Genomic DNA, 20,545 nt, shown 5'->3' with positions numbered 1-20,545 from the left:
GATTGCTCATTTTTCTACATTTTCATCTTGGACACTTAAAACATCATTATAATATAATTCTAGGAAAGCCCATCAAAATGGAGTTAAGCCCAAGGTATAAGAACCTAGAATATCAAAAAATACAAATATTTATAAAATATTTCATTATATTAGCCACACACAACATGAAAAAATGAGAGAATATGACACCCCCCCCCCTGTGTTACAACATGTCTTGTATGAATTAGAGAACAAAGGACTTGGAAGAAAGTTATTGCACAAACCCACACGCTGGAGTTGATAAATCCTGACGCTAATGTAGATGAAATAGGGAATGAATCAACTCCTATGGTTTTTCTTCTCACCAACTTCTCACAAATCTTTATTCACTTCAGAAGGATATGAATATCATTATAACTCATTATTAACTGAAGGTATTCCTTAGGGTAATTCTGTTAATGGTGTACCACCAAATACTCAGCATGAGAGACTACTGGACTACTGATCCAGACTTGGGTGTTCCTTTTGTATCATCAACGATGTCAAGAAACAGATTCGAAGAGATTCTATGAAACTTGCATTTCAGAGACAATCTAACAATCACAACTGGCAAGAAAGACAGGCTTTTCAAGCTGTGACTGATGATTGACCTCCTAAACTTACACTTCAAGCAGTTAGAGAAGCCAGGAACTTACCATAGTGTTGATGAGTCCATCATTCTCTTCAAAGGATGTTCCATGCTAAAGCAATATAATCCAATGAAACTGGTAAGGAGATTAAAAGCTTAGGTGCTTTGATTTTTATCAAGGGAAAGTCCAAGCTTTCAAGGATGATTTAGGACTCGGACTTGGCAGTAGAGTTGTCATCATCTTTGATAACATTTTTTGTCAGCTGTATCCCTTATTGAGTAACTTAGGGAATATGGTATCTTGACATGCTGCCCTACTCGTTCAAAAAGGAAGGGGTGTCCTATTTTTGCCTCTGACAGAACTTTAGAGGGAGCTTTGATTAAAAATATTATGGATCAACTGTTGTCTATAAATGGATGGATTCCAAAACGATTCTCTTTGCCCACAACTACCATGGTGCAGAAGTAACCTCTGCAGGGAGAAAGAATTATGATGGGTCTACCATTGTTACCATAGCCCCTCAAGTACCAAAAGATTATAATGACCACATGGGGTGTGTTGACCTTTCTGACCAGAAAAAGGCAGCCTAAGGAAAAGATAGTCATTGAAATGGTGGTAATAGCTTGTTTAGGGTTTTGTTAATTTGACAATCTGCAATGTCCATGTTTTTACACTATATTCTGAAGAAAATTTTACACTGTCTCTAGTTTTGACAAAGGGTTGTGAGAGAATAAATGTCTATGCTACAGTCAAAGAGGAAAAACGGAAGCACTTTTCAGCAGGCTGTTGCAGTTGACAAAAAAGACAAGGAAGTTGCAGTGCCTTGGTTCCAGATGATGCCTGTTGTAGTGGTCTGGGCAAGCAGTGGCCTTGCTTTGTTTCTCAATGCTTAAGATGTAAAATGTGTTCTCTTAAGCAGACTCAGGCAAGATTTCTTTCGATTTGCTCCAAATGTGCTGTGACGTTGTGCATCAATGAATAGAAGAATTGTTTGGCTAAGTATCATCAATGATAGAGTTGTAATTAACGTTTTTGATTGAAGTTTTCTGTTCTAAATAAACGCTTTTTCTTTTAGAAAAAAATTACTTGCTCAGCAGGACTTCTTGGTCCCTTTAAGAAGCATTTAATCAGGTTGCTTTGCCCAGCAGTACTATGGAGTCCTAAGGTAAAGCTTGAGCCAAAAGAGCAGAAAGAACTCTATAAGTGCAGTGACAAACAAACTCCTTCCAAAATTGAAACTGACTTGTCCCAAAATTAGCATTAGAATTTGCAAAAGACAGTAAAAGATATTCAAGCACTTTATCAATATTACAAGAAACAGTGTAAGTAATAATACAGAGAGCAAGGAAATGGGCTCATGCCATGCTTCAAAATACAACTGACCTCCATCCACAGAATGCTATCTGAGACCACTGACCAACAAAGTGGCATTTGAAAAAGTAACGAATAGATCAATAAAATCAACATTAAGATGTAAACGATTTTTGGCATTTAACATGCACATGCAAGTGGCATTTGAAAAAGTAACAAACAGATCAATAAAAAACTAAATTTAACATGCAAATGATTTTTACTAAACCAATTTAAATCAACAGCTTATAGATCAAACAGAGAAGGTCACAACACACTGCATGAACAGTAATGTATAAGATCAGTGGCTGCTCCTTGGCCTTTGAAATGACTAAATTAATAAAATCAGTTTTTGCAATGAAGAGTAGAGAACAGTATTAAAACTTAGAACCCAGAGAAATTAGCTCTCTTAAAAAATCAAGCTCAAAAATAGCTAAAACGAGCATCAACCAGACCAATATCTATTTTAGAATAGAACAAATAAATAGCATGAATAAATAAATAGAATAAATAGCATGAATCTGGCCTCAGTTCATTTTCTTAATATGGCACTAGACATGTATACAGGAATATATTTAGGGGAGTAGAGGCCTTACATCAAGTAGTCTAAATTTTTAGGCTTTAAACATGTTGAACTGAAACAGGAAATTAGAAGCGGCGTTTTAACTTGATACACATGCGAATTTATAGCAAATTTTGTGAAAACACAACATGACTCAATTTCTACTGAATTCTTCATCCCTTAATAGATAAGCCAGAGCTAGACAAAGGGTTTTATTTAAGACCCCTCCCAAATCTGGTGGACAATTTAAAAACTAGTTTGAATAAAAAAATAATGAAAATGACAAAAAGAATAATAATGAAAAAAAATCAGCCCCTGAAAATAAAAGAAAAGAACAAAGCAGATACTTGGCAAATACTTCCACTAAGTCTTCCTCAGTGCTCTAAAAAAAAAACAGAAAAAAAAAGAAATATATGAAACCAAAAAATCAAACCTTTTGAAATAAACTAAACAAAATCAGTTAAGTGACTGAAATAAAAAGCCAAACAAATGATAGGCAATTAAAAAATTAGATTGGGTGAGAATTCTTTCCTTAGTAATTACTGCAGCATTTCTACTAGCCTGATATGTGTTAAGACAGCTAACTGACCATGTTTCAAAGTAAGAAGAAATGTAATCTGAATATCTTTGTATTAAATTATGTTGAGTAGAATATATAAAAAAATATACCAAGTATCTCTGTTTAAAGTGAAGTCTATATTTTTTTTATTTCAAGTGCCCCCCAAAAATATGAAGCTATGTAGAAACTAAGAATGCCTCATTTAAAAAGCGCTCAAAATTTGGGTTTTCAAAGTCTGAAGGGCTAAAGGAGAATCAAAACCACCACTGTTTTAATATCTCATATATTTGTTTATTGAATGTAGATGTTTCTGTAGCCTATCTCACAAAAGTTGGTATGATCTGCCTATGCAAAAGTACACACAGGAACATGGGACTCTATATACAACACTACCAAGAATAGGTTCAGATCTATCTTTTCAGGAACTGAAAAAAAATATGCAGTCTTTAGCTCATCCTTGAAGAATATTAAAAGATTATTCTTCTGTAAAATTTTTCCAGATTTGCTGCTTAGTCTAGGGATACAGAATAATATTGTAAAATTGTATTTATTTTTGTGAGGTTGACTGAAGAATGGGGGATGGAATCATTATTTTCATTTTGTATTCTCTTTTCTATAATTTGCTTAGTTAGTTCAACAGAGGATAATGCCTTTAATGTAGTCTCAGGTGGCCCTAGATGTATAGTTGTTCACCGCCGTGCAGAAAATGGGGCAGCAAAGTAGCAATGTGACCTCGCAGGTTTCAAATTTGTTGGCAGATTTTGTCTGAAAATACCATTTTTAAAAATAAAAATACTTGCTCAAAGAAAAGCTGTCTAAACAATTCTATATTTATTTTGGGAATTAGATTAGGGCAAAAGTAATACCAGAGCTTCATAATGCATTTGACTGCCAGGCTGCCAATCAGTATTGTACCCCCAGTCAAATGGTGCTTTTGTAGTTGTAGCATAGTGATCAGTCAGTATCAAGCACGCAGTTGGGTAAGCATTATTTTTATAATACCAATAGCATTGGAGTGTACAACTCCATCCATAAAGTAACAGGAACAAGCTATACAGAGTATACTTCAGACTTCGAATACTACAAAAATATTGATATTTCTAACTGCAAGCTATGCTAAGTTACATTATTTATTTTTCTGCAAATCCTACACAAAAATAATTTTTGCTCAAAGCTTAGCTGTCAAAATACAAGTTATGTTGATAAAGTGTTGGCAGCTTTTGGAATTCTACTGTTGGCAGCTTTGGAACTTTTTGCACACCTGGTTGTTCACTTCCATTCTAATATGGTAACAAGTTATTAAGGTTATATTCTCATGTAATTATGGTCAAACAATGACTTTTTTTATGCTCTATATCTTAAATTTCAGTAGCCTTTGCATAAAACCAGACCCATATTTTAGGTAACTATAGCAAGGTAAGAGAGCAAGTAATTGGGCTGCTAATCATATTTTGAAAATTAAATCCAATAGAAACTATTATACCACCCAAAAATTCTTATTTTTGCCATAAGATCTGTCTAAATTTACTGAAGCATATAGTTAATTGGAATATTTCTCAAATACACCCTGCAACCTATTTTGAAAGCACTGATTGTTAGCAGTGAAGCCTACTCACAAATGCAAATATTTAGCTTTAGCCTAATCTTTGACACAGTATTTTAAAGTAAGAACAAAAATCCTAATCATAGATGGATTCAATAACAGAAAACTATTATCATGAAGAATATTTGATTTTAAATAAGCAAGACTGGGCTATAACAGTAATTTTTGCTTAAAAGTAAAAAAAAATTCAAATAAACCCTACTGGCAACAGTTTTATGTATGCTTTCTTCTACAGAATATCACCCCAATGATTCTACCACTATTCAAGAGGTGGTCAAAATTCATTTAAAAATTTTCAACTGTACAAAGATATTCTTTTATGCTTTCAAGCTCTAGTGACAACTCCTAGTTCTTCAGAGTTCCTTATTAAAGTTTTAATCCTAGGCTGAGATAAATTTATACCCAAAAATTAAACATTGCATGTAAAGAAGACGCAGAGTTGGTCCAAGGATAGTTCCCAGGACAATACCACTTCAAATTTTATAAGGTTTTGTATTTGCTATCTATTGTTAAAGTTACATCCTCTGAAGTCTACCAGCTAGGAACTACTTTATCGAATCTACAAATTCTTGGTTGATTAAGTATCAAGTTCCATTTAATTCCATAAAATAGCAGTAACAAAAACAATATTCTAAGGGGTTCAACAGTCTGTTAGTTGGGAAAAAACTTAAAATAAATAATATTACAGCTGGGAATATCCATACTAAATAATGCCTAAATATAAATCAAAAAAGAAAAGAAATCATCTTGCCAAGAGTCCCAACAAAACACCAATCCTCCTATCACCAAATTATCAAAAACAAATTGAAAATTTTCTACATCACTGAGGATCTATTGCTAACAAAAGACCCTTCCCCCAAAAAAAACCTAAAACAAATAAAATTTATCCTTAATAAAAGACTTTTCATCTTTTAAAGGAACAAAGTGCTCATGACTGCCAGATCTCAGGAGGAATCCAGTTCCAAGCATGAGGCACATGCCAAACAGTCACAGCCAGGCCAAAGTCTGAACAAAGCAAGGGAGAAACTGGAACCACCACATCCTCCTACCTATGAACTTTGTACAAATTTACTTCCTTTACTAGTTTAAATAGTCCAAAAAAATAGCATGGGAGATCTCTTTAAAAATATTGATACACCAACAAAGATATAACATGACTATCCTTTGTCTTTAGGAGATCAACAGCAGTATCTGTAGTCAGCTGGAGGACTCTTGCTGATTCCTCTTGAAGATGGTGAACAGAAGCAAGTATAGAAGGAAATGTAGACATCCACACAGACAAAAAGAAACACATACAAGGATAAATGAGAGATAAATGTAAAAGACAGAGGATATGAAAAGAATATAATCACTTTAATTTCTGGAATTCCAAGTCCATATGAAATTTTGATGCTCATTACCTTAATATGCAACTTAAATGATAGACTCTCATCCAAAAGAGCTCCCTGGAATCACAAATATAGATCCAGAGGGCAGTTTATGGTAATGTCCAATATTGAAGTTTCATCCAAGTATCAAAACTAATATCAAAGAAACAAAAGTAACAACAAAAATATCAAAGTATCATACTAAAACCAGTATCAAAGTAACAATAAGCAACATGCATCTCGCTCTACAAATAATTGTTTGTCTTATGTTGTAATTGGCATTTCTTTGCCATCAGTTGATCATCTACCATGGGAGACTTAGGGAGACCTTTTGTTTTTAATCTGTGTTTTTGATTGCCAAAGTTTCAAGTTTTTCAACATTTCGGATGTCAAATAATTATTTTCCAATATTGAAGTTTCATCCAAGCATCAAAACTAGTATCAAAGTCACAAAGTATCATACTAAACCCAGTATCAAAGTAACAATAAGCAACATGAATAACTTAGAGTCCTTGCCCCATAAATAAAAGTTGCCCTAAAATGATTAAATCAAAGTAACAATAAGCAGCTCATATATATTACAATCCTTACCCCTGGGGCAGGGGGATTTCAACCCTGGAAGAATAGCTATTTTGTCTTTGGACTGCTTTAACCAAAATGGCTATTCCCAAATTCTGACCAGATACATTTGGAGAAAAGATGACAGCACAGCTCATCAATCAAATTAGTCTCAGCTGGGTGTCCATGCCTGAAGCCATGCTGACTATCACTGAGCAGCTCATTGGGGGTCAGGTGTCTAACAATATGAGTATCCACAATTCCTTCTAAGATTTTACCAGCTATAGATGTGAGACTAATGGGTCGATAATTGGAAATGCTGTTGTAGTTACTCCTTTTGTGTACAGGTGTAACATTAGCATTCTGCCAGAGACTTTTGAAACATGTTTGTAAGGGGAAGGGCTATTTCCACATGAGCTTCTTTCAATACTCATGGGTGAACTTCCTCATGGCCAACAGATTTGTTAGCATTAAGCAACTTCAGTCAACTCTCCGCATCAGAGGCTATCACAGTTATCTTTTGCATAGGTTCCTCAATAGAATATTCTGATGCTTCTGGTAAGGGGGCATTATCTGCCCTGGACAAGCGTGTTGAAAGTTGTTGGGGGAGCAACATTTAAAACACAGTTATCTTTTGCATAGGTTCCTCAATAGAATATTTTGGTGCTTCTGGTAAGGGGGCATTGTCTGGAGGCGTGAACATTGACTTAAGTTGACTACTCAATTAGCTGCTATATCTTTTGGGGTACTGACAGTATTGTCATTCACAAGTAGTTCCATAATTGAGTGTCTCCCTGGTTTCCAAGCTGAAGCATATTTCCAAAATCTCTTAGGGTTAGATTGTGAACCAAATGCCAATCCCTTTTCATGTTTTGTTGTAACTTTTTGCATGAGATACCTAACTTTATTTTGGATTTCTTTAAATTTCTCATAGTTCTCATGGGAGGGGTTACTTGTGTATTTGTTCCAATACTTCTTCTTTTTACACACAGCTTGCTTGACATCGCAATTGATAAATGGTAGGGTTTTGGGTCTTCTTTTCCAGGAAATTACTGTATGTTTTTCTCTTGCTTTAATTAAAACCCTTTTCATTTCAAGCCAAGCCTCCTCCATATTCTCAAGGTCAATGAATGACCAATCCTGGTGTGCCAACTTTTGTCTGATGTAGTTACAATTTGTGTACGTATGCTTAATCCAATTATCCTTTTGTGGGTATAACCTAAGCCTACAAATAATTGCAACAAGGTCACTTGCTCTGAATAGTGGTTCAAAATTGACCTTAATAAATGTCTTGTGGTCACTAATAAACAAAAGGTCTAGTAGGGTTGGGTTCAGCTCACTTCTATACCTGGTCAGAAAATCGTTTGCTTGGTACAGCAAATGTTCATGAAGGCACTCTAGAAGTGGGTCATTTGGGTTTTCAACCCCTTCTGTGACAACAAAACCATTGATCCACTGTAATTCTGGTAAAGTAAAATCACCATCAATAAGAATGTTCTCATGGTATTGCTTCATCACATTACTAATAGAATATTCAATTGCTAGAAGGAAATTTGTCTGACAAGGAGAGCTGGAACTTCTATAAAAACAGCCTATGACTACAGGGAGACTTCACAGCAGAATTATTATCCATATTTGCTCAACCCAAGGTTCGTAATCTAAATTTACTGAAAGAGCTCTTACTTGAAGCAGAGATCTGATGTACACAGCTATCCCTCAACCATTTGGCTTTGACAGATTGGTGAGTAGCTCAAACCCAGGTACATGAATTTGTATATCAATAAGAGAAAATGCAATATGTTTTTGTTTCACCTCAGTGAAGGCAAGAACACTTACTTTGTGCCTCATTGACACCATCAACTTAATTTCTTTCATCTTTGTAGTAATACAGTCAACATTACTATATAGTACCATAAGCTCCTCAATAATAGTGTTGTCATCATTAGTTTCACTTCATCCAGAATCACATGATTCAAAAGAAATGGTATCTAATATGGACTCATAATTTCTGTTATCCAATCTAGCACTAATATACAATTCAGTATCTGTATATTTTGTAGAGCCAACTTCACTAGTAGTATCACAAATGGAAACACTACTTGTAGAACTATTTAAAAACCTTAAAGGGGTACCAGATATATCTATGATTCCACAACATTCTCCTGCAATGGTGAGTGACACTTTCGAAGGGTCTGGAAACTTTTTTACACACTCTTATTTACCTTAAATTGCATCTTGGAGCAATTGAAGGATTTTCGATCCTGTAGCATTGCTCAGTATTTCTTCAAAAATAGTCACGTGGATCAATTCAGAATTGTTTTGAATATTAAGTTGGTTTGATTGATTAGGGTTTATACTCTGGTCTGGGACTCCAAGGTGTCATTCCACTCCTTGGAAAGTGCCATTCCAGCCTCCATTCCTTATTGCTCCACTCCTTGTCAAGTGAGACTTTGCATTCTTTGACAGTCTTACTGGAAACAGTATGATTACTCAGGGAGTTCCATAGGTCTACAACCCAGTGGGTTAGGAAGTGATGGCGTTCCTTCCCCTGAGCATTAAACTTTTTGAGCTTCTTAGAATGCCCCCTCGTTTGCTGTGATGAATCGATGAAGAAGAAACCATGAATTGGATTGTTGTGAATCAATTTGTAAGTGTTAATCATATCTCCCTTTTTCTTCAGTAAGTCATGCAGTATAAGTTCAGAGTTTCCATTCTCATTGGGTAAGGAAGATGTTGGCACATGTCTACTATCTTTGTTGCTCTCCTATGTACTTTCTCTGTCATATACTTGTCCACTCTGTAGAAGGGAGATGCAATTGACATATCCGTTTCTAGCCTTGGTCTGACAAGACTCTTGTAGAGCTTGGTGATTGTTCATGGAGATCTAGTTGTGAAAGCTTGTTTAATTGTATTTGCTCTGATTACTATGGATACTGATTACATCAGTATTGATTCAAAGTTCATGGTGTGAAGACCTCTTTTTTATTTAACCTATCACTAATAATTTGACAATAATGAATGATTATAGTCTCTTCCTGACAGCCAGTATTTGGACAGGAATTAATTCAGTCACCAAAAGGATTATAATTTGAACATGCAGATTATTTTGCTATTTGAGTAAGAATTCCCTTGGGATTTTCTTATTGATATTTTCATGATCAGTGACCTATATTATCAGAGTAAAATCTATTATTAAATATGCAATGGAAGAACTGGTTTATTCACCAATACTGAACTACGTGCAAAGCAATCAGTTGAATGGTATAGACAATGACACAATTAAGAAATATGGAATTGACTTTTATGCTGATGTAAATGAAGTGAAGGATGCAAAAGCTAAACTTTGGGAAGATGTGTGCCCTCAATGAGGACTGCCCAGTGAGAAAGGGTTCTAATGCTATTTCAAGACACTTTAGTGGCATTGTTTCACTCCTAATAGCTAGAGATAGGAGTGGTGACTCTGTGCCAAATTTGTGATTAAGCTTCCCACTAAAGTACCATGCCTTCCAGCAACTGCTTATTCTTTGCTATTTATCAAAATAAATCATTTGCATCAGACTGTTGTTGGTATATCTTCAGCCCTTGATAACTATCAGCTTGAATATCCAAAACTCCCCAGCCTGTTTCACCTGCTGATACCCATGCAACCATAGTTAATTCAAATATACCCACTGACCTTTCTGATCCTCTGAAACAGAACAAAGTTATTTATAAGATCAATGGTCATGAATTAGTATGCAGTGTCAAGCCAATAAGAGACAAATTGCATATAAACATTGAAAAATCAGCCAGTAAGAATTTGTGTGCTTCTCTGCATAAAAAAAATGACTGGTGATGCAACTAAAGTGCTTTCTAAGCTTTATTTTGGAATAATACAAGGTGTACCAATCAGAGTGGACACTGATATGCTCTCTATTCACAATGGCATAAAAATGAAGAGATACTTGGCTCATCCCTGTCTGTAATACTCAAGTTTAAAGACTCTTATTCTCACTCAATTTTTTAAAAAGAAGGAGTGAAGCTTGGTGGAATACTAATGTTACACCTGTACACAAAGGGGGTAGCCACAACAACATTTCAACCCATTAGTTTCACATCTGTAGCTGGTAAAATCTTAGAAGAAACTGTGAATACTTATATTGTTGGACACTGACCACCAATGAGCTGATAGTCAGCATGGCTTCAGACATGGACACTCAGTTGAGATTAATTTGATTGGTGTATATCATTATATTACTGAGCATATTGATCAAGCAGTCCCTGTAAACTTGGTTCTATTGGATTTTGCAAAAGCCTTCAATAAAGTATGTCACTAAGGACCAAGTTATTTGTAATTGGAATACATAATGAAATTGTAGAGTGAGTGCTTCAACTTCTTTCCAGGAGAAAGCAAAGGGTGAAAATATTTGGAAAAAATGGACAGGTAATCTTTTCAGAAGAAGTGGAAGCATTAAGTGGAGTGCCCCAGGGAACCATCTTGGGGCCAACATTTATGTTAATGAGGCACCAACCCCAGTCAAAAATAGTATGAGTCTTTATGCTGATGACTCCAAACTCATTGGACCTGTTGATACACCCAATGAGAGAGCCACTATGCAGAATGATTTATGGGTACTTTCCTGGTGGGTGTGGAGGCTTGAATTCAACATAAATAAATGTCAAACAATCAGCTTTGGAAAGAAAAATGAGAAATACCAATCATATGCTAGGGATGGATGGATCAAGACAAACTATCATCCCATCTGAATCTGAGAGAGATTTGGGAGTCATAGTTGATAAAGGGTTAAATTTCACTATGCACACACAGACAGCTGTAGCCAAAGCACTCCAAACCTTTAGTATTATAAAAAGAACAATCACTAATAAGTCATCTATGGTGATGACAAAATTATATAAGGCATTGGTCAAGCCTAATTTGGAGTTTGGCAAGTTTGTTGCTAACCCCCTCAACAAAGGTGACCAGCAGAAGTTAGAATCAGTTCAGAGATAGGCTACAAAAGCAATTGACAGATGACAATATTAAAACTACTCACCCTGTCTGAAGAAACTGAAACTCCCCACTCCTGTCTATAGACATAAAAGGGGTAATATTATCATGATGCATAAGCTCCTGAATTCTAACACTCCATTAAACAAGCCATTTCAACTTAAACAATCTGCCAGAACTAGGGGTTGGAGACTATATCAGAAGAGAGCTGCCACTAGACTACACAATAACTTCTTTATAACAGAATAGTGAGTTTGTGCAATTCATTCACCAAAGCAGTCACTACCCCCAGTACTGCTGCCTTTAAAAGAGCCATTGATTGACTAACTGCAATAAAAACCACCCATCTTACAGCTTAGTTTGTCCTGTTGTGCAAGGGAGACTAAAAAAGGACCCCAATCCACATCAATGATTTTTCAGTTTTCTGTGATATCCTACAATATAAAAGACAAAGATTTTTTCATTTATAAATTATGCAGCCAGTATGATCTAGTTTGTTTCCAAGAGCATTTTTTGACTTCAGCTAGCCTTAATTTTCTGCATCAAAGTCCAAATCACATGGCATTTTTTACCTCAGACAGGGTAACTGGTGGCCATCCATCAGGTTGTCCACCAATCAGGAGGTCTGGCATGCATCTGTAAGTGTACTGCACGTTTCCCCACCCCTATTCTTTATCATCATAATAAATTCTTCTTAGCAGTCCATGTCAGATCAACTATTCTGACCAACTCATATTTTCTGCATAATAATAGATCTTATCACTTAATTTCCATTTTTATGAAGACTTGTGCTTCCCTGAGAAAATTAATTAAAAGCTTAGTGTCTCAACCTCTAAATTAAATAGTGATTGGTGATCTTAATACAAATATCAGTACCAACTATGTTAGAAAAGATTATGTTCTTGATTGTCTCCTGCTATGCTGCATTATTCATAGATCTCTACCCCTCACTTATCAATCACTCTGGAAGTACTACTGACATTGACCACATTGTGGGCTCTCTATCTATTTATTCTTTGATCATAACTGTCCATGACAATGATCATGATATTGACCACCTACCACTGATTTTTTTCACTTCCCTATGTTCCAACAGATTTTAAATTCAAAAAGAAATCAAAATGGTTTTCAAAGTACAATATGAAAAAAGCAGATATCTTGTTATACATATCAATGCTTACATCCCATCTATCTCTTATATGTGTACCTTATAATTTATTGCAGCTTAAGCATGTTGGATCTGACAGAGTTTCTGAGTTAAATTTGTATTATAAAGAAGTAGTATTTTGTTTGAAAGAAGCTGAACATGCAGTTGTTCTGTTAGAACATATCCATATTGGTACTCAAAAATCAATCAGGCCAGCAGATCCCAATGTAAAGACCTGTGAAGAACAAAGCTAAATTCTGGCTTTGAGTAAGGAATGGTTGTGGCTGCCCATAATCAGGGTACATTGTGGATATAAAAAAAAAAGCTAAAGTGGATTACAAGAAGTATCTTAGGTCAGTAAGGTACCATGGCATGGATTTCCCTGTGAATAAAAGGAATGGTGTAAAGTGGTTAATTCTGAAAAGCTTGAAAATGATTATACTTGCATCTAAGATCTCTAAGATCATCAATGCCAGGCAAGGTGGAAACACCTGATTCCCACCACAAGTACAAGATGCCATACCACCATCTATCTAGCAGAAGCATTTGTTCTTTAATTTTTTTTTCTGTTGTTAACTATTCTGTACATGCCATGTATTCTTGTCTCATTGCACCTTTTTTTTCTATTCATATTTCACTGTGACATGCAAATCCCATTACATTTTCTGCTGTATGTAGTGGTATTAAGAATTTAAAATCTCATTCTATTGATATAGATGGAATATCTAAAGTTCCCCTTTTGCAAAGTTGCCCTGCACTCGTTTTTCATTTACAGTTACTTTTTCAGATGTGTATATGCACATCTAGTGTTCCAGAGAGTTTCCTGTGTGGCACTATAAATTCAATATTAAAATGGGAAAAATCTCCTGCTGATTGTTCTTCATACCAGTCCATCACTGTTTCTTGTAATACAAGTAAATTACTTGAATATATACTTCTCCCCTATCTAATTAATAGGACTAATGAAGGAGAGAACCAGTTTGGTTTTCAGCCTGGGGTGGGTTGTCAGCATTCTCATTGCATTTTAGCATCTCTTCTTCTGGATAATAATTCTATGGGTAAAGGAATTGGTATTTCTGCTTTAGGTCTTTCCAAACCATTTGACAGAGTAATCCATTCCTAGCTTTTTTATTCCTTTTTGTGTTTCTGGTGAGCTTGCAAAAATATCCTCAACATATTTATCTGATTTTTTATCTGGCTTATGCTCATGATTTGCTCCTAATTAGTGGGACTAGGACTGGTCTCTCCAAAATGGTATCTTCTGTTTCTAATGCTTTTTTGGGATTGGTCTTTTATTGAATAAAGAGAAGTGTGAGGGTTTATCTTTCACTTCAACTTCATCACCTCCTCTTAATTGTGACACTTTCTGTATTCTGTCTGTTGATCCTTTGTGGTGGTTGGGTGTAACTCTTACAAATGATATTCCAAGTTTTGTCAGTGCACTGTTTACAGCATTCCTAAAAGAATGCAAATTGGATATGGGAAAATTGTTCCCAATTGAGGGAGATATAATAGACAGGTGCTGGTAAAACTCTACTCTACACACTGCAATCAATCAGCCCTTTATACAGCAGGAATTTACCCCATTCTGAGAAAAATTGATTTAAAAAGAACCCAGAGTAGTTATTTCAAGTACTGTAAGTTTCTTCTTTTCATTCCTCCTTGGACATGCAACCAAATTCTAATTAGTAAATATGGTATACCTAATATAACATTAAAGTTGGAAAAGCTACAAAAGGAAGCTCTCAGGTACTGCCCTTGATGGGCTTTCTATACATAATCATCTTGTAAAAAATTTTCTATAGTTATCTTTCATTGGCTGACCTTTTTTTTTTGTTTCTTTTTTGTGAGTTTCATTTCTTGTGTGCATTTAATGTTGATTTTTTTTCTCTGTAGTTTGTTATTTTGTGTGTGTGTTTATTTAATATAAAAAAAATATAGTCATTATTTTTGTTTATTTTGCATTTTTGTGTGTATTCAATTGGTTTTACTCTATACTTTAGTACATTTGTAGTGTTTATGTGGGTAAGAAATGAATTATTATTATGTCTACTTTTCTAATCAATGAATGGCACTCTTTCTTTCAAAAGATTTCTGAAGGATTAGCTTCTTCATTTTGAAATTAGCCCATGAGAAGATATTTGGGATTGAGATAGGATGTTGGGTACTGGGTCCTAACATGGTTGTTAGGTTCCTTAGTCTACAAATGTTTGGGACACTAAAATCATAGATTCTGTAATCATTAGCCAAATAATAACATACAAATCAAGCATCATCTGACCTTGGACTGTTTTGAACAAAATTGCTATCCCAACATTTTGCCAGTGAGAAGATAATCAGGATTGGATAGGATGTAGAGTAACAGGTCCTGGCATGGTTGTTATGTTTCCTAGTCTACAAATGATCAGGACAGTAACATCATGGATACTATAATCATTAGCCAAATAATCATATACAAATCAGGCTTCATCTGATCTTTGACATTTTGAATAAAATGGCTATCTCAAAATTTTGATTTGACAAATTCTAGGGAAATGAGGTGGGGGGAATAGTTGTCCTCTAATCATTTAGACTTCTGAAAGGACAATAGAACTTCTAATTTTGAATAAAATGAGCCCCTTGAAGTTTATACAACCAACCATCTATTCCACCAAGTCTGAAGCTGTGTGTGTGCATGAGCTGCCAGTGAGTGTGAAAGTTTATGTAACCATTCCTTCTAAACAAACCTTATATGCCCTCAGAATATAACTAACAATTCTTACCCCTATGCTCTGGGTTGTGTCAACCATGGAAGCACTAATACAACTCTTCCATGTGAAGTGACTCTGGGAAAAAATAGGCTAATAATAAAACATTGAAGCCTTTACTTTGGGACTTTGATAGTATTTCTTTTACTTGAAAGCATATAATAGTGTTGTAAGCCTGCTTTGTCAATTGCCATAAATATCAAAAAGGCAATAGGCAAAAAGCAGCAATTTAGGCCTGCCTTCAGTATTTTCTAGATCTATAAACTTATAAGATTGATAAAGGCAATACAGGTCAGTCAAAGAATCCTGTCAAACTATGAAGTTCAGACTACAATTTGTAAAAATCTATATTAGCTACTTTTTGCTATCTTGGAAAGCGGATAGGTTAGGAGAATGAAACTTTCAGGGATGTGTCATTACACTAAAATATGTCCTAGAGAGGTATTTTGAAGAACCTTGCAAAACAGATCTTCTGCTTAAATGAGGTGCAACAAAACAGTTTTTAGCTTTGTAACTAGGCTATTCTCAATCCTAATTTAAGAGGTTTCATAGATCTGGAAGCTCATTTCCTAAAATTAGAGAACATCCATCGAAATGGCATAACATTCTACCCAAAACCATAATTATATTTTCAGAACTAAAACCAGAGAGAAAGAAACTGATAACTGAAGCTTGAGATAAAATGTTGTTTTATAAAAATTTCAATAGGTATAGACCTGTCAAGTAGCCTGGGGAAATTTGTAAGACTTATAAATCAGAAGAGGGTTTACATAGAAGCTTGCCAACGCCTTCCTATAGTACATTTTTAGCCCTGAATTCATTCCTACAAGTTTAATTTTCCTAATCTAACCCCTTTCAAAGAAAAAAAGTAGCTAAACTAGAATTTTACCCAACAATTTATAAAAAACCTAAATAGGAAATATTTTTTCTCACATACCTTCAGGAGGTTGTGGTATGTCCATGTTAAATTTCGATAGGTCTATGTACAATTTCAATCTCGATGATGATTATGATGAGCTATACCGCTGTTTCTTCTTAATAACGGTCTTGAAAAAACCGGATTCCAGATATTCGAGACGAGTCTGCCAAAAGGCTTTTCCTTAAAGCCGCGTCTACATTCGGCGTTTTCTAGAAAACTGAGGTGGAAATCTGGGATGCATGTAGAAATCTACACTGGTAAAATTCACAACAAATTAAAAAAAAAATCAAAAGCAGCGGCATGATATACTTATGATGTATTTCGCCCAAGATCAAGCTACAACTGATTCATTTTGGTAGTATAATTTGCTAAGGCTGTTCTGTTGGAATTTAAAAGGAATAAAAAAGCAAAACTGGAAGCATTTTTGTAAATGATCTTAAAATTGCAAAAAGGGATGTGGAAGAACATTTATGCCAAAATTTTTAGGTCTTTCCCAGTCTCACAATCGGTGTAACAATGTTCTTCAACTAAAAAGTGAACTCGAATCTTGCAAGTTTTTTAGAATGAACAAAGAAATTCTTCAATTCGTCTAGTAAAAAATTGCTCCAGAAATGTCAAATAAGGACAGTCAGAAATCCTTCCCTCGGGACATTTTCATTGAAAATGGCGTTACATGAGCTTACCCTTCCCAACAGTCATTCCAAAATCTATGAAAATAGTTAACCTTTCAATTACAACAATTCCAAATAAAAGTATCTTATTTGTTTCAAAATGTTAAATATTTGAAACAATCATACATTTTTACTTTCCGAATAGTGAATGATTCATTGGCAAATAACTAGACTATATAACTAGGCAAATAAGTAGCATATAACGTGCAGGCAATACGACAAGGGTTTTGCCCATTATAAGGCTTTTTGAGTCCATAGGAAAAGCCATTTAGGAAAGAGATTCAGTGAAAAGAAGTACAGCTGTAACATATGCAGTGAAGTGTTTGCAGTATCTGCCCATCGTGACCAGCATGTTGCCTTGTACACAAATCTTAACTCTTTCAGTTGCGAGTTTTCCAGCAACAGTTTCAGTTATAAAAAAACATAGTGGCCCATGTGCAGCGTCAGCATCTTAGTGACAATTCATTCAAATGTAAGCTATGTGGTAACACTTATTATTCGTTAAAAAAAACTCGTATATTCACATTACTTCTTGTGCTTGTGAGAAAAACGAGAAATTGCCTAAAAAGATGAAAAATCGAAGCAAACCTATCGAAAAGATGAATGTTGAAAAAAAAGTGAATACGCTTGTATGCAATATTTTTGAGAAGGAGTTTATGTCAATTGAAGCCATTCTAAGCCATTTAAACTCTTTTCATAAGCATTCTAGGTAAGAAGTACCGGGAGCCCGGTGGTTTCGCCACCAGGCCCCAGCATTTCACACACGCCAGGCTTCTATAAATATATTCTCACTGTCACTCGTCTTTTAAACGCTGACAATTTGGGCCTTTTCTAGATGTCATGACGTCCAAATTGATATTGAATTAGAAGTGGTGTGTTTACATTTTTTTATGAGACCTTTAAGTTTTACCTCCGTTTGTCTTTTGTCATTGTGCAAGACATATCGTAAAACCTCTGTTTCTCTTAATTGTTCACGTGGTTGGACAAAAATTTTTTTTCTTCCAATGATTTGTCTAGTCCACGTTTTTGATTTTCAAAGGTATGGTAGCCATTGATGACCTTATCCACGTCAAAATCCTAAACCAAATCACTCTTGCTATCATTTTTAATTTGTTTGGTTCAGTTTACCCCGGCCTATCTTCCATCATTATGAAATACTTATCGCCGACCCTTTTTTTAAAAAGAAAGGTATGGTGGGCGTTGATTACTTTATCTTTGTCAAAGTTCCAAACCCAATCATCATCGCTGTCACTATTAATTTTGAAAAGTTTTGATTCTCACTGTCCCGGCTGATTTTCACTGACTCTTTCACATGTTCGTTGTCACATGTCTTTTAACCACGTGTGTCTTTGCTCTTCATTTTCATTTTGTAACCCCATCCCTGTTCCTCTTACCACGTGTGTATTTACTCTTTATTTTCATTTTTTTGTACGCTGCCGCTTTTCTTCTAACCGTTTGTGTCTTTACTCTTCATTTTCATTTTTGACTTGCTCACTTTCTCAGTGTTAAATGTCTTCTAACAAAGTGTGTCTCTGCTCTTAATTTTCATTTTTAAAACGCTCTAACTGTCTTTTTTGCACATCTTCTAGCCACCCATGTCTTTGCTCTTCATTTTCATTTTTGGCGCGTTTTTGGATTTTGACTATTTAAGGCAATTTAGCAATGGTCTTTGATTCAGCTCTCCGTATTGGTGTTTGTCGTAATTGATGGTCCAGGTTGTCCAATTTCAGACCTTATCATGTTTCATAGTTCAGGTGTTGGTACCAAAGAATCGTCATTTATAGTAACTGATTTATCATGTAACTAATTTATAGTAATATAATCCATATATATGAAAATGTAGTGTCTGTCTGTTATACTATCTTTATCGTTACACTGTCTGTCTGTCACTAAGTATGACGTCAATATATAAAAAAAACTAACTAAAAAAAAAATTAAAAGAATTTAAAACTATCTTCTATAAAAAAACTGAAAAAAAAGAAAAAAAGGAAAAAAGGAAAAACAACTAAAAAACTAAAAAGAAAAAATAAAACAATAAAAGAAAAACTAAAAAACTAAAATAGAGAAAACAACTAAAAAATAAAAAAATAATAAAAGAAAAACAGACAAAAACTTAAGAAAAAGAAAAAAACGAAAAAAAAATTAAAAAAAAATAACTAAATAAAAAAAAATAGGTAAAAAACTAAAAAAAATACTAAAAATAAACTAAAAAAAAACAATAAAGAAAAAAACTAAAAAAAGAAAAATCTAAGAAAGATGAAACTAAAAAAAAGAAAAACTAAAAAAAAGAAAATAAAAAAAGAAAAAAAAAGAAAAAAGAAAAAATCTAAAATAAGGAAAAGCTAAAAAGCTAAAAAAGGATAAATTAAAAAAGAAAAAACTAAAAAAAAGGAACAAGTAAAATAAAAGACAGTCACACAAAAACTGAAGAAAAAAAGAAAAAGAAAAAAAGGAAAAACTAAAAAAGAAAAAACTAAAAAAGAAAAATTAAAAAACATAAATTGGGTAAAAAAAAGAAAAAAGGAAAAACTAAAAAACTAAAAAAAAACATAAAAAAGAAAAAATGGAAAAAAAAGAAGAAACTAAAAAAGAAAAAAACTAAAATATGACGTCAAAACATTCAAAAATAACAAAACAACAAAAAGGAAAAAAACTGTAGCAGGGCCCGGTGGCAAAGCCAACAGGACCCAGTCCTGTTTGTGGTTAGAACACAAGGGATAGTGAAAATCCATATATAGAAGCCTGCCGCGTGCCATGCTGGGGCTCGGTGGCGAAGCCGCCGCGACCCAGCACTGTCTGCGGTTAGAACACATGGGACAATGAGAATTCATATATAGAAGCCCCCTCTCCAAGAGTGGACGCATTGTTTTTAATTCTATGACGGTTTTGACGTTACAGAAGGAACATAGCTAAGCATAAAACACCAAATCTAATTGATCTATTTACAAAAGACGTCTAAATAGCTTATTAGGCTTTGAGGACAATTGAACAACCTAGACCATCAAACCTGAAAAGGCCAATCCGAGTAGATAAGGTAAAAGGTATTTAAAAAAAATGTCTAAAGTAATAATAAACGAAAATAAGGAACAAGTATATACAGTCAGAATACTTCCGGCAGCAACAGTTATAATGAGTCAAAAATTAAAGTAAAGGACAAAGAAATATAGACGGTTCGAAAGATAAGCGGCAGCAAAAATGTAAGACTGCTCAAAATCAAAAGTAAAGATAAAAAATATGCCGCTAAAAGATATGTCACAGCGACAACAGGGGAATACGTGGTTAAAGGATAAGCGGCAATGAGAAAAACCAGCAATTGTGAGAAAGCGAGCATTAGAATGTGTAAAATATTGAGTGAAAACAAAAAATTATACTTTTAGATCACAAAACCCTTCAAACTTTTATGTGTTTTCTGGAGAGTCCTCTACCCTGACAAAGCTTACTCCTTTTGAGGTTGCTACTTACAACAA

At 34.5% G+C, this 20,545-nt stretch overlaps 1 protein-coding gene across 1 annotated transcript in view; it reads right to left on the bottom strand.

Annotated features, from left to right (window-relative positions):
- LOC136034376 (calcium homeostasis endoplasmic reticulum protein-like) overlaps positions 1-16,551 on the bottom strand; it is a 72,957-nt gene extending 56,406 nt beyond the window's left edge. Inside the window, exon 1 of the mRNA XM_065715518.1 lies at positions 16,426-16,551. Within this exon, the coding sequence (XP_065571590.1) occupies positions 16,426-16,450 (25 nt within the window). The 5' untranslated portion in view covers positions 16,451-16,551. The remainder of the gene's footprint in view (positions 1-16,425) is intronic.
- Positions 16,552-20,545: the final 3,994 nt, after the last annotated feature.

The sequence above is a fragment of the Artemia franciscana genome, chromosome 13, assembly GCF_032884065.1.
Source record: "Artemia franciscana chromosome 13, ASM3288406v1, whole genome shotgun sequence".
Taxonomy (NCBI): Eukaryota; Metazoa; Arthropoda; class Branchiopoda; order Anostraca; family Artemiidae; genus Artemia; species Artemia franciscana.
Note: the sequence above shows the minus strand (reverse complement) of the source record. Positions and strands in the feature narration are given on the sequence as shown.